This window comes from Arvicola amphibius, chromosome 3 (assembly GCF_903992535.2).
Source record: "Arvicola amphibius chromosome 3, mArvAmp1.2, whole genome shotgun sequence".
NCBI lineage: Eukaryota > Metazoa > Chordata > Mammalia > Rodentia > Cricetidae > Arvicola > Arvicola amphibius.
This window is the reverse complement of record NC_052049.1, coordinates 163,867,372-163,882,492: the sequence shown is the minus strand read 5'-3', so window position 1 is coordinate 163,882,492 and position 15,121 is coordinate 163,867,372. Positions and strand designations below refer to the sequence as shown.

At 46.7% G+C, this 15,121-nt stretch overlaps 1 protein-coding gene across 1 annotated transcript in view; it reads left to right on the top strand.

Moving 5' to 3' along the window:
• Clstn2 (calsyntenin 2) overlaps positions 1 to 15,121 on the top strand; it is a 348,253-nt gene that overhangs the window by 254,244 nt on the left and 78,888 nt on the right. Inside the window, exons 6-7 of the mRNA XM_038322257.2 lie at positions 8,909 to 9,157; positions 14,056 to 14,177. Coding sequence (XP_038178185.2) covers positions 8,909 to 9,157; positions 14,056 to 14,177 — 371 coding nt within the window. The remainder of the gene's footprint in view (positions 1 to 8,908; positions 9,158 to 14,055; positions 14,178 to 15,121) is intronic.

Here is a 15,121-nt window from a genome sequence, read left to right as displayed (position 1 = left end):
ATCAGATCTTTCATGGTGTAACCTGTGTGCCAGGTTCATCTCAGTCATCAGTTGGGTGAAGTAATTTTCTGAAGGTGTTCACAGCAACCTTTCAGGAGGGCGTGGTCTATCATACCATATTGGGATAGAAGCAATCCACAGGGTTTCATTTTCTGTAAAAATAAAAGAAGATTCTCTTTTCCAAAGTATCATATCCTTAGATCCAAATTCTGAAGTCAAGGTATTTTCAAAATATATATCTTGGATTAGTTCAGCAGCATTTATAAACAAATATCTTTTAGCAGCTGTTGCTCCTTCCTCAGCATTCAAACAGTTCAAAGAGAGCATAATAGCATACAGCATCAAGACACTACACATGGAGGAGAAAGGGAGACAGGGAAGCAATTATTAATGGAGAGGGAGAGTGGGCTGCAAGAAAGGAGAAAGGCCAAGAAGTATTGATAGGAAATTGGACAGATAAGAGGATGCCGTGGAGGGTGACTTAGAAGAAACCTGACTTTATTGCACACCCATGGTGTACATCCCGTGACTCTCAGCCTATGATGCTTCATTTGGCTTTCACATGCATACTGTAAGGAGAATATATTCACTCGGCTCTAAAGACGGAAACTTGGGGACCCAAAGTATGTAAACTGTTGAAGTTGACATAGATAGAAAGTATGAGAGATAGGGTCTGAGAGCAGATCTATCTGAATGGCGGGGTAATTAGTCAAGCATTTACTGTGGCCAGCCTGGTCCCTAGGGCTGAACAGCTGCTCTCCGGCGAGTCTGTGAAGGAGAGACGAGATATCCATGAGGTGGAGCCAGTCTATGGGCTCTGTAAACTGGTTGCCACTGTGTCAGTGGAGCTCTTCATCTCGCTTGGACACACAGCACTTCTGCTTCGTTCTCTGCAGAGATATCCAAGGACTCACTTGCAGCAGGGAGGGAGCTGAGGCAAAGTCTCCTCCCACAGTGGGCTGCATTTGGCAGTAGCCACACCTTTTCAAGAGGAAAGTGAGGCCCCTCTGCATACAGTTGAGTGCATCACCTCTGTGAGGGCCTCCACCACTATCTTTAGGAAATCTTTTTCACTGTTTGCTCTTGCCCAAAGAATCAAGCGAAAATTTTAGAACCAAGATAAAGCCCGGTTAGTCAGCATATTCTGTTCATCATACCACCAGGCTTTTGGGGAAGGTCTGTGGGCAGGCTTACCCCTCTGAAACATTCAGTAGTTTGGGGAAAATAGTGCTTTAAACAACTATTTCAGAAGTGGGTATGTAGGCATTTGCGATGTTCACACAGTGCTTCCCTCCTGCCCTTTCCTCCACTTAGTTCACAGAAGCCATGCAACCTGACATCTTACTTGGAAGGAATATCCCTTTGCATTCTCTGTGCACCTGGGGTGTCAGTGAACTTGACCCCACATGGCCACCATAGGTTAACAGTCATTTCCCAAACTGCTCTGGGTTAGAAGGAAATGCTGAATCGGCTTGTTAAAGATCGAGGGCCCAAGGGCACATGCTTGTGACTTGATTTTGAATGTTCCTGGGGAGAGGTGGGTGACAGCGAGGGTGCGGAGAGTGTTTTGAGGGGAAAAGGAGCAGAACTAAATTCCACGTGCTGCGCTATCATCTTACTCCGTCTGGACCATTAGCCTCCTAGGCTAACACAGCTGGGGAGACAGTTTCCCCATGCACGCTTCCTCTGACCCTGAGAGCTGGCCTTCGAATGAGATAAGGCTGTTTCTCTTGAGCCACCTCCCCAGTAGCATTGCCTACCACTCTTAGGGGATTCCCTGCCCAGTGACCATGGTAGCCAGGTGAGTCATGCCTCAGGTCAGAAGACTTCATTCTGATTGACCTAGAGTAAGAGTACAGCAAAACAGAGCAGAAGCAGAGGGTAGAACATCAGAAGTCAGGCCCTCTGGGATCTAAGGAAAAGGTAGGAGTTGGGTCATGCCCCCCACAGAGGCTGGGTGGTACGGTCTGACTCTTGTGGGCAGCGTGGTTGCTGCTGACAGACATCTGTGTTTTCAATAGATGGGAGAAATATTGCTTGCTGGGTTCCCAGGTAGAGATCTCATGACACTTTAAACCTCAGCCTTCATGCACTTTTCATCCTACAAATCTTTATTGGCTTTGGAGAGAAACAGGGAGAGCAATTAGGACGTTATTACCATAGTCTAAGCAACAGATGACTTCTGAATCAGATGAGTGGCAGGACAGCTAAGAGGCAAATCAGCACGGTTCTGATGAGTGGCTAGCTGTTGGAAGGAAGAGAAAAGGGATCTAAGGTACCAGCCTCAGTATCTAAGTGGGTGACAGGGGCCACACCCTAAACCAGAAACTCAGGAACAAGGGAACATTTATGGGACAGTGCTGGCAGTCACCTGCGGAACCCTACATTCCAGCCTCCTCTTGGTTCTCCTGAGGATCTGTCCTCCACTTGCGGTCCTATCACCTTTCATGCTGATGCTCTGCCTCCCGTTTTGCCCCTTTTCCTTGTTTCTTCTCATTCCCAAGTCTTTGCTCTTCTCTCTCTAGCCTGTCCCTTCAGTCACTAGTCACCGGTTCCCTCACCCAGTACTAAGTTGCTTCTGTGGGAGCTGGGGCTCTGCAGCATCCTTTGCGTTAGTGTGACTGGACAGTGACCCAGCAAGGCTGGCTGCCCAAGAGGTACAGTGAGTGAATCCTGATTAAGGGAAAAGAGGGCAGTAGCTGATGCTTGCTGACGTCCAAAGGCACCTGATGCGGCAGCATTTGAGATGGACCTGTAGAAACACTGGATGGCAGGCATTTGCTTCTTGAGATTTAGCCATGGGCGATGCTTCCATTCTGCCTTGGAACAGTAGAGTGGTGCTCCTGGTACCTCTGTCTCCTCCAGATTTTGGACCAGATACAACCTAAGCTGGTCTCATCTTCCAAGCTCCACACGAAGCCAGGGTTCTTAGCAGAGGTGGTCAACTTCCCCAACTTCAGGAATTCAAATGAACGTCCTATCTGGGGACCAGTCTTTCCAGATGTGAAATGTCACAGCACTGTATTGAGGATGACATGCAAGAAGCAGCCCTCAGGGGAAGCTCTCAGCCAAATCAAATCTGACATTAACAATGGCCCAAGCAAAGGTTCCCAGCTGTGACCCTACGTCACTACATATTATATGAAATAGAAAAGTACTTTGTGGTGCATATGCCCTTTGTAACTCAGAGGCCAGGCTGTTCCTCAGAGGATCAAGGGCTCCTGGCAGCTGGCTGCCACTTCCTGAACACAATTCCAAAGGCGGCTGTTTTCTTTGTAAGTCGAGAGTTCCAAGGACAGGGCCTGTTGAAGGAAAGGCCACGGTATATGACCATGCTATTAAAATCCAGAGCTCCCAAAGCTGGTGCAGGGTGGATAGCCCAACCTATGTTCTTCAGATTCATACACTGATGAGCCAGGGGATTCATTCATACATGGAATACTTCAGTAAATGTTTTTGTTTGTCTAAATGCTGTGTGACCCTTAAAATAATATAGAACCATCTATAACATAAAAGCACGTAATAATTTGGTTTCCTAGGAAGACAGATATGTTGAAAGGAACTGCAGAACAACATTGAGGAAGGAAGAGAGTCCATGGTTTTCTGTGATAGGTTGCAGCTCGGCAGAGCTTGTCCAAAGAATCACCATCAGAGGCTCTGATGCCCTCAGCGTCCCACACATCTAGGAAGCCATCATGGCTGGTGTTTCCTGGGTGAGAGTAGCAACCCCTTTGTCTTTTCAAAGCTTTATCTCATAGCGCTTTGCTTCATTAGGTTGAGGGTCAGATTGATTTTCTAATCTATAGGTCTGTACACACTGTGCACAGGGCTATAAACACTGATTTATCGTGATGGCATGGGCAGTGGTCTCTCTCTGAATATGATTATTCCTTGCAGGCCACTTAAGCAACTGCCGTGCCACTGTCTTTCATTGAGAGAAGGCTTTTCCCTACAGTGGCCTTTTCCAAGATGGCCAGAAACTAAGTAGGTGTCCATGACTCCACCCCAAGAGTCTGGCTACCTACCTGTTAGCCAAAGCCCAACTTGTTCCACCTGGAAATCCAAGTTTCTATTCTCAAGGCCTTCGGACCTCAGGCATGCAGATGGCAAAATGGAAAACACAGTTACCTACATCATTTGTGCCTGTGAATTATCAGCACAGATGCTCAGCCAGGTTGTGCTGCAGCAACACACGACCTCACAATCTCATTGGCTTAAAATAACAGAGGTTTATCATTCCTACCACACGTTCTTCTTGGATGGGGCAAGATCCAGCTAATAGAGTAGCCTCTGTCTAGAACACTGTTCATCCCTGGAAAGATGAACAAGATTCATGTGAATTGGGACTATGACTTCTTTTCTGCTATGCTCACTTGTGCTCTCATTTCTCCGAACATGTGGCTGAGTGGATATTATGGGTCAGAGAAGTATGTCATGCACACACACACATTCTTCTATCGCCCAGGTGCAACGGTACACCAGGCACTTGAAGAGGGCCTTCCTAGCTAGGTTCTACCAAGAACCTCTACCCTGAACTGTTCTACACACTTAACTGTTCCTCCAAGAAAGTAAAAGGCTTACTGGGTCACTAATGGTGAAGCCATTTCCATGTGGTTAAAGGTTGTGCCCTTGTGGCATTGCCTGGCATAGCTTAGACGTTGAACACATATTTATTGAGATGATAGGGAGTGGTGCCATGCATCTGCTTGTTGCTCACCACCTGTCTTTCTGGGAATACTGTAGAGTGAGCCTGATCTTAGAAGAGACATTTCCTCGTTCAAGATCTTCCCACTTCACCCCTATTATGCCCTGCAGTGGACTCTGTTGGCCCCGTGCACACCACTCTTGCCACAGCCCCACTTTGAAATGCTAGAGGACACTGCCTGTCCACATTCAAGCCATGCACAGCAGTGACCTCGCCTCCATGCCCTCCGTCATTGCCCTCTACCCATAAATCTCCCCCATTCTGCCCGTCTCTATTTGCTGCTCAGAGCAGTGACTCCACCCTGGTAGAGCCCAGGGAAGCAGAGCTCGTCACTGGTTTGGAGCCCCTAGCACTGAGACGACAGCTGTAATTCACCAGAAGAACATGAATGCTTTATATTTAGTGGCTCCAGGAAATGTCACTGAGGACTCCGAAGGAGCAACATAAGCATACTGGGATGTGCAGTTGCTGCCACACCATGTCTGCAAGTGGCATGCCTTGTTTTCCCACAGCTTTCCTAGAGAATTCTTTGTGAGGAAGAGGTGAAAGGACTTTGGGTGGAAATGAATCTTCTTTAGTTTGTTTAAGCACACCAAGACCTACATTCAATCTGTTAAGTCCGTGGACGTCTGCACCATCTGGCTAAATGCGTCATGTTCTCCGACAGGCAACATCTGTGGACAGGGAAGGGAGACTACCATTCCCTATGTAGGAAGACACTGGAGCCCTGCTTAGGTGGCCTCAGTGTGCTCCCCTGGGAACAGACACCTGTACGGAGAAGGGGCATTTCTTGGGACTGGGGTGATCAGCTCAGCTGGCTAGTCATTGGACACTAGGTTGTGCCAGGCACACATAATCTGCATGTCACAGTGGCACCTGTCTCTAGCTAGTCATGTGGTAGGGTGACCCTGGTCTAGTCGCTTCCTCCATGGCCTTTGGTTTCCACATTTGTTGCCTCCACAAAAAGTATGTATAGAATTTTATTCCAGTTGAGTGAGGAGATTCAGAAGGAACCTGGGCTCTGGAGCTGGAAAGCCCTGATGATGTTCTCCCTCCTTCAGCTCCTCATTTGGGCCTTGGGAGCTCAGTCCTACACTCCAGTGTGGGTATCTGTCTCTGTCTCTATCCATCGCCAGATGAAGCTTCTATGGTGATATGCAAGATATTCATCAGTGTGGCTATAGGAAAGGGCCATTTCAGGCTCCCTCTCCTCAGCTGCCCAAGGAACTAGCTGTGGACATCTCCATGGATACCTGGGACCCCCTCTAGAGTGAAGTCTCTTGCTAACCCTAAAATGGCTTCCTTAATTAAGATATTTTCTTCCCTGCACCCCTATCCACCCTTCCTCCATCCCAACCATCCCATTCCCCCAGGGTCTCCCCATCCTCCCCTCCTCATTTTTCTATCCACATCTCCACATCACCCCTTACCGCCACCCCACGCCCACCCCCAAGATCCCAATTTTTGCCTGGCAATCTAGTCTACTTCCAATATCCAGGAAGATAACTATATGTTTTCCTTTGGGTTAACCTTCTTATTTAGCTTCTCTAGGATCTAGAATTATAGGCTCACTGACCTTTATTTATGTCTATAATCCACTGATGAGTGAGTACATACCAAATTCATCCTTTTGGGTCTGGGTTACCTCACTCAGAATAGCGTTTTCTATTTCCATCCATTTGCATGCAAAGTTCAAGATGTCATTGTTTTTTACCGCTGAGTAGTACTCTAATGCATATATATTCCACACTTTCAGTATCCATTCTTCCATTGAAGGACATCTAGGTTGTTTCCAGGTTCTGGGTATTACAAATAATGCTGCTATGAACATAGTTGAACAAATGCTTTTGTAGTATGATAGGCATCTCTTGGATCCAGCAATACCACTCCTGAGAATAAGTAGTTTTGATAAGAGCTGCGAGGCATAGACAAGAGGCAGGGTGGCCACCTGAGCACTGGGGGAGTTGCTAGAGCCTGTCTGTCAGTCTTTCTGCCTCCCTTCTTTTTCCCTGCTATGTATATGTTGTATTGTGTGCCTGTTGTGTTATGTTTACGTTTGGGTATGTATTTATTAATGTAGATGTGCATACATGAGCACATAGGTGTCTGTGTGTGTGTGTGTGTCTGTCTGTCTGTCTGTCTGTCTGCCTGAGAGAGAGAGACAGAGAGACAGAGAGAGTCAGAAGTATTAGGATTAGGTATCTCTCCTCTATCACTCTCTTTAATTTGTGAGTCAGGGTCTCTCACTGAACCTGAAGCTCACTGACTTAGCTAGACTGACTAGTGAGGAGCCTCCAGGTGCAGGTTCTGTCTGTCTCCATACACTCCCTCCTAGTTCTGGGCTTTCAGACACACACCACTGTGCCTGGATTTTTATGTGGTTTGTGGAGACCCAAACCTTATGCTTGCGAGGCATGCCTTTACTGATTGCATCATCTCCCAAGCCTTTACCAGCTTCTTAGAAGGTGTGTAAAAGAAGAAGGACAGTTGTAAATGGGGACTAAGTATCAAGTGCAGAACAGGCAGCATCGCTAGAAAATGCCTGTGTGAATCATGACATCAAGTCTGCCCGTACCTCCCACAGAGGATCGTGAGTGGAGAGGCTGCATTCCCACCTTCTCAAGGATGGCCCTGCTAAAGGCCCTTTCAGGATGAACTTAATGCAGTCTAAGTAGAGTATCTGTACTCAAAGGAATCATATTTTCCCATGTAGTATAGTCTTCCACTCCAAGCCAATGAATTTGTGCCTGATGGTCCATTCCAAACCCAAAGGGAAGTCTGGCTAGAATATACATTATAAGGAAGTATATTGGTTTCCAATGTGGCACCTTCCTGGGGAGTTTTCAGGGTAGGAGACTTTTCATGACAGCTGACCTTGAAACCCAAACCCTGGATAAGATGACTTTCTGCTCTGCAGAGGTCAAAAGACCAATGACTCAACAGACATCAAATAGTGCACACTTCCCACCACCCATCAGCATCTTCAGCGGGAGGCAGCTGCTCTCACCTTCATACCACCAACACAACGTTTACAGTGACTGCTGAGTGCCTTGCTGAGAGACAGCCCCCCTCACAGCCCTAGCAAAGCTTGCATTCCCCAACTAATCAAACTTGAACATAGTAGGAGGCTCCCAACCCCACCCCCATCCTACCTGAGCAACTGAGCCCTGTTTCTATAAAACAGAGGCTGCTGCTCCATAGAGTGAGTTGGGGCGCGAGGGTTTTCCCAGGAGAACAGTCAGCTCTTCCCTCTCCCTAACCTTCCACAAAGCTGCCCTGTGGTGGGTCCTGTATAGTCTTGCTGGTTTGGAATACACCCTCCTGCTCTAGCCTGGCAAAAAACCCACAGTAATGGTGTTGATAAAACTGTAGCTCACACTGAGAGAGCACTCATCATGTGTTAAGCATATAGCTGCAAGCTTGAATGCATAATCCTATTCGGTCCCCACCCACACCGCGGAAGGTAACACAGTCAGGGAGATTAAGGGACATGTTTCCCATCACAAAGCTGCCAAGTCAAGCTGCCAGGTGTCAAACCCAAGTGTTCAATTGAGTGCTGCAGCCCTCAGAGCCCCTGGTCTCAAGCACCATACCATTTGGCTTCAACCAAAGGTTGTAGAAAAATGTAGAGTGTACAAAGTGAGTTAGCACCTTCTCTCGAGATGAGAACCCGGAATTTCCCGCAATCATAACCCTGATCATACTATGTTGTCTCTTAGAGTCTCCATGGTAGTAAGTATCTGATTCACCTTCATGTGGACAGACTTTAGCACGGGCCAAGGCATAAGGTTAATGCTCAACAAATGACTGACAGGTTAATTGATTGATAGGTGCCTGAATGAATCCATTCACCCAAATTAAGCCCTGGCTGTCTGCAGGAAATCAAGATAATACAAGCCCCGTGGATTGTTCTCCGACACTTCAGGCTCTTCTTACACCTTTCCTTGTACAATAGTTGATTATACCTGCCTGGATATATGTATCACTTTCCTCTGCAAGTTACCAACATGTACCTAAGCAGACCAGAAGCAAGTCAGAGGCTGGAATGATACTGGGGTCTTTTCTGAGCCACCTAGGTCAAGAAGGAGCGCAGACCTCATTCAGTACACTAACTGCATTCTGACAAGGAAGCAGGAGTCAGAAGGCAAGGACACTCCCACCTGCAGGGAAGACCCACGGAGCTTTCTTCTCTTCCCCTTGCAGGAGCATCCTCGGGCATCATCGACCTTTTGCCATCCCCTAGCGCGGCTACCAACTGGACTGCGGGACTGCTGTTGGACAGCACTGAGATGATCTTCAAGTTTGATGGCAGGCAGGGTGCCAAGATCCCCGATGGGATTGTGCCCAAGAACCTGACAGACCAGTTCACCATCACTATGTGGATGGAACACGGCCCCAGCCCTGGCGTGAGAGCCGAGAAGGAGACCATCCTCTGTAACTCGGATAAAACTGGTGAGTCTCTGACCTGCTGTGTCCCCGATGGCTGGACAGACGGAACTGTGGTGGGTGTGCTAAGGCAGAAGCACTGTAGGGAGCTTGGGAATGCATTCTATGCTCTGGTTTTCCAATTGCTGATTTTCTAGGATTCGGGTAAAGCAGGGTTAGGAAAGAGTGCAAAGAAAAGGTGTGAACAGGGAATGCGGCGGTTTGGAGCAATAATCTTCGAACTGAGTTCCTCAGAACTCCCCTGTCTATGGAAGCACCTTAGGGCTGCTGGGGGTGGAGGGTGATGAGGACTTCATCCCTCCTGCAGCAAAGAAACTACACATTTACTATATCATACAAGTGTTTTCAAAACCAAACAGTGTTTCTGCCTACACAAGGGCAAGTGAAACAGGAGAGTTGGTGTAATAAGCCAGCACAGCACCAAACAGTGTATGCGTGTCTAGGAGCACTTATGACATACCCGAGAGCCAGACTCTTAGAACAGAGGCACCACAGGCTCTCGTTAGACTAAGCAAGCAAAGCTTTATGACATGTGGGTGCCAGGACCCCATCCTAGGTCCACAATTCAGTGCCTCAGAGGAACTCTACTGGGCAGCCGTGGCTGCAGTCTGCAATAATACCTCCCTATTACAGAGGCTCACCAGCAGGATGCTCGGCACCTCAGGCCTACAAGGTCCCATGCCTCAACTCTGCCCTTGCAGGAAGCCGCACCTTACAGTTAGTTAAAGGTTGGCGCAGAGGGCTAAGGAGATGGTATAGTGGGAAAAGGCACTTATCTCCAAGTCTGATGACCTGAGCTTCATGTCTGCAATGCACACCTTAGAAGGAGAGAAACAATTCCTTCAGATTGTCTCCTGGCCTCCACAAATACAAGTTTGTGTTCTTGTATCCATACATGTATGCAGACCTTCACACACACACACACACACACACACACACACACACACACACATACACACCACATGCATCATAAATATCAGTCTTAAAAAAATTGTTACAGAGAAGGTATAAAGGTTTCAGTCTATCTTAACTCCCTGGGAAGACAGTACTATCAATACAAAATATTATGATTTAATCAAGGCCTGATTAGGACTTTTATTTTATATTAGGAAATTTTTACAGTGGCAAGGTGATACACATTGCAGTGGAAATGGAAAAGGCACAGGAAAGTATCAAAATATGCAAACCACCTAAAATCCAAACACTTGAAGGGAACATTATCTGATAACAGACTATTTAATTAAAATATTACTTTTATCTCTATGAATAAGAATGTTCTTCCCATTTCAATTTATTTTCATAATGCACATGGGACTATTGTTTCATATATAACTATACCCAGGTCGTATCTCCATGTAATAAAGTTTTTTTTTCCCTTGGAGGGGTTTGTGACAGAAAACTCACGTTGCCACCCACAGTGGTCTTGAACTTCTGAGCCTTCTGTCTCTAAATCCCAAGTGCTAGGATTGCAGGCATGCGCCACCATGCCTGACAGATAAAATCATCTTTAAAAACTAAATTGCATGCCAGCTTAAAACTCTGCCATGTGGATTTATCCTACTTTATTTAATGGCTTCTCTTGTCAGCTACTTAGCGTGTTTCTCTTCAAAGGCAAGTAGAACAATGCTCCAGTGAGCGTTCTAGAGCCTAACATTCACACATATCTGATTGTTTCCTGGCTGGGAGTAGGATGGACTAAGTCAAAGAATATAAATATTGAGAAAATTATGAAACTGGCCTTCTTGAACATCAGAGTGCTTCCTATTTTGGTGAACAAAACAAAATTTGCTAATGCTGGTCCATTATAAAGTCATCTATAAATAGTTGGATGGCAGGATTGATTAGTCAGCAAAGGGTAACTATGTGGAAGAAAAAGAGAGAAAAGGGAATTCACTATAACCACTATTGCTGATAAAGCCCTCAGTGGCCACCACTCTCCTCTCAGGGTCTCCCTCATTTGTTGTTGTTCAGTGGTGGGCATGGAGGACAAAGCTCTGCTTGGTTCAGGTGTTCTGAGACAAGAATCCTAGCATTGTTCATTCTGGTTATACTTAGCCATTAAAGAGAGAGAACATCGTTGAGTATAAGAGAGTTTTATTGACAAAGACAGCAGGCTGTGTGTTTCACCTCTAATCATTACCTTCCACATCTCAGAACTTGATCACAGGGCCCTCCATGGAGAGGGTATGAGAATCAATTCACCATGCATGTGATTGCAAAGGATGCAGGCTTAGGTGCACACACAGCAGTCCCTCTGCCACAAGGGATGCTTGAGCCTTTGCTGGCTTTTGTCTTCCATTCTCTGTGTGAGTGATGCTCTTGCCTGTGACCACTCACAGTTCCTCCCCAGCTCCTGCCCTGTCTCCATACCGCCTCCATGCCCGCACCTCTGCCCCTGCAGCTGGGGTCCATTCTTGCTGGAGGGATTCACCCCACTTACTTTGAGTTCAGCTAGAAACAGTGAATGCTAAGTGGCCATACACAGTGCTTGACATTTCCTGCTGGGAATTCTAAGACACGGGGACAAACCTGACCTAGCACTAGCAGAGCGTTAGCCCAGTAGGGAGGACTACAGTGACCCTCCTGCCTTTGAGAAAACAAGGGTGTGCCCACAGCCCCCGAGTGACTAGAAAACTGCTCAGAAGGATTTCAAGTGTGAGAAGAAGTGGGAACCTCCCCACTACCTGCTGCCTGATGACTGATCAGGAGATGCTCCTTAGCTTGTGTGTTGATCCAGGAGTCTGCAGCAGTGAGGCAGAGGGAAGGAGAAAGGGCCTAGGCTGAAAGATGCTCTAGCAGAGGAGGTCTGTTCTTCCGGTATTCCTGGTCCACCTCTTCACTCCAGTTGATTCCAAATAAAGCTAACAATGGCAGAAAAATATTTCTACCTTCCTTTTCCTAACAGTTAGTAGGAACACAGAAAATCTGTTATATAATCATGAAGGGGCAAGAAAGCATTTGGTAAACTGCTCATAAACAAGCCCAAGGGTTTTTGCCAACCCAGAGGTTAAGAGTGGTTCCCTCCAAACTGGGCACATGTAGCAACTGCCCATCCTCCTGCCATTTTGGGGTTGGGGTCTAGAGAATGCGGATGCTTGGGCAGAAACAACATCTAACATGGCTGTCTGCACTGCTGTAGTCCCAAGGCACAGCGATGGCCTTTATAATAACCAACAGCCACTAAACATCTGTTTCAGGCAGATGCTCTACACACAGTTCCTCATTGTAGCAATTAAGATGCTATCCGTTACAGAGATGGGAAGTCCGGATCAAATAATTTCAGATAACTTTAAAATAAAACCAATGCAGAGAATGTAGATTTCTTGTACTTGAAAACTCCCAGATCTTTGTTGACTTCATAGCCTCTTGTAGGTAAACTATGATCAAGGTACAAGTTTATTTTCGTGCATTTTCTCAGATCCATGCCTACACATGTACCAGTTCCAGATTAGCAGATAAGGCTGCAGCTGCCACAGACCTCTGGTTTTATACTGCTCTTCTCCCAAGGAAAGAGGGCATCCCTTAGGTTCACATTCTGCTGGTACCATCCGAGAACTACCTAGGAAAGAACTAACCATTGGCCTAGACCAAGTCCTCCCTGCCAGTTCTCATCAGAGGCCATGTGGCCAGGAGAATGGACCTCTCTGTTAACCTTGGGCTGGCATTTTGAACCAGTTCCTGTGCTGGGGGATTGACAGGAACCTATTTAGACAGAGCCAATTAAGGCTCATCTCTAGAAATGAGGCCAGTGTCGACTTCATTGCAAGGTTTACACAGGATGTACAGGAAACTACTCCACTCTCCCTACCCTAATGCAGATATTGAAACTGAGATACCAAGAAGCTAGATGACTAAATCAAAGATACATTTCGACAGAAGTCTTTTTTTAAGATTTTATTTTATATGCATTGATATTTTGTCCACATTCATATCTATGTAAGGGTGTTGGATCCCCCTGAATTGTAGTTACAGACAGTTGTGAGCTGCTATGTGGGTGCTGGGAATTGAACCCTGGCCCTCTAGAAGAGCAGACAGTGCTCTTAATCACTGAGCCATCTTTCTAGCCCTCCACTGAAGTCTAAATGTAAGGCTATGTTCATCCCTATACATGGCCCATCTACTCATTTACCCACTTAGAGTGTTCCATGCATCCTAGTAAATTTCTCTGTGTTCTACAGCCAAGTAAAATGTGATTTCTCCATGTCGGTACAGAACAGCCCATCTCCTGCCAATTCATGGTGTCTTGTGGCTCTAAGTGTCATGGCTAAAACCATGACATAAGATTTCCTAAGCAAGTAAGGAAGTCTTTTCATCAGAGGAAGAAAAGTTCCATTGATTGATCACTGGGCCTGGGGAGGGGGGATTATTCATTGCTTTGAAGAGCCACAGAGTTATGTCCAATGCTGGAAAATCGATTTGTCTCCTCCTGGCAGCTAAAGGCAAGGCAGGCCCTCTTAGCATAGAATAGGAAGACAAAAGAGATGTGTTCTGTGGTCAATGTGTCAAGACTGAGAAAATAAAACAAATCCCAGAACTCCAGGAGAAATCACCCATGCTGGAGGCGTCCAGGGATGGATGGGATTGGCAGAGAGCCCCTATAAGTACACACCACAAGCTTGCCAACATGATCACCTTTCCCTGGGATCTGATGGAGAAGAGGTTTCAGGCCAGTGTCTAAAGGCAAGATAGTTTCTCCAAAGAAGCTTTTTTATGGACCCTCCCAGTGCTTATTCCATTTCCAAGTCATCCCCAACATATGTTCTGGGAAATTAATCATAACCAATTATAGATGAGAAAATAAGAGAGACCATTCCTTTGTCTTCTAAACTGCCTAGCCACATTATGCAAGACTCTGTGGGTGGAAACAGATCCTCTCATGCCCCAACCCCATTTCTGCCTTTCAGAAATGAACCGGCATCACTATGCCCTGTATGTGCACAACTGCCGCCTCGTCTTCCTCCTGCGGAAAGACTTCGACCAGGCAGATACCTTCCGCCCTGCAGAGTTTCACTGGAAGCTGGACCAGGTGAGGCTCTTAGGGCATGCCTTCTCCTCTCTCCTTTACAGGGACCATCCGTATGCCCTCAGGGTGGTAGCAATGGGTAGGCTCTCTCCAGGGCTGCTCAGTTTCTTAGCTTTGGAAAAGTCAGTTCAGAAAGGCACAGAGCCTCTTAAGTCAGGGTGGAAACTCCCCCCTGAAAGCCTGGAGGAGGGAAAGAGGCCACAGGGGCCAGCTGAGATGCCACAGGGTCAGAGGACCTGTGCTCCTGTGCACCTGAATCCGCTCCACTTGCTTTTTGTTGAACTCATGGGAAAATGTCTGTCCTGACTCCAGGCCCAACTGAAGATCTCTGTTGACATGTCTTGGGTCTTTGTGTCATTGAGCCTCACGCCTTGCCTTTGGTGGTTTCCTTTCTCCTTTGGGCAACAGTATGGCTTGCTTTTGATGACAGGTGATTGAGAACAGGGACCTGAGGACTTTGAAGAAAGCCACGACATGGAGCATTGTTAGCAATGTCTTCTTTTTTTCGGAAGTGGGAAATCTGACTTGTTGGAGCTTTCTGGCTTGATCATAGGGCTTGGTACATCACACTTCTCTACAACAAATCTCAGGTCTGGGTTGAGTCCAGAGCTTTGACGTGTGTGTTCCTGAGGGCTGTACAGCACCGAGACTACCAGAGTGTACTCATTTCAGGGGAAGGGTGCTTCCCAGTGAGGAAGCAAGACTGATAGGGCCTTCCCCGAGAGGTGAACATGGGCAAGGTTTTATTTTTTTAAAAATGGTATTAAATAAGCAAAAGGGAGGGGTGGGGAGAGATGTCACTTAACGATGCTCATTTTATAGTCCCCAGTGTATCGGGTCTCAACCCCTTGTTTTGTTTTGATTCTACTTTAACTTCATCCCACGCTGTGTGTGCTGTGACCTACAGAACTATTTTCTCCATTCCCGACCCACTGGTATATTGCGAT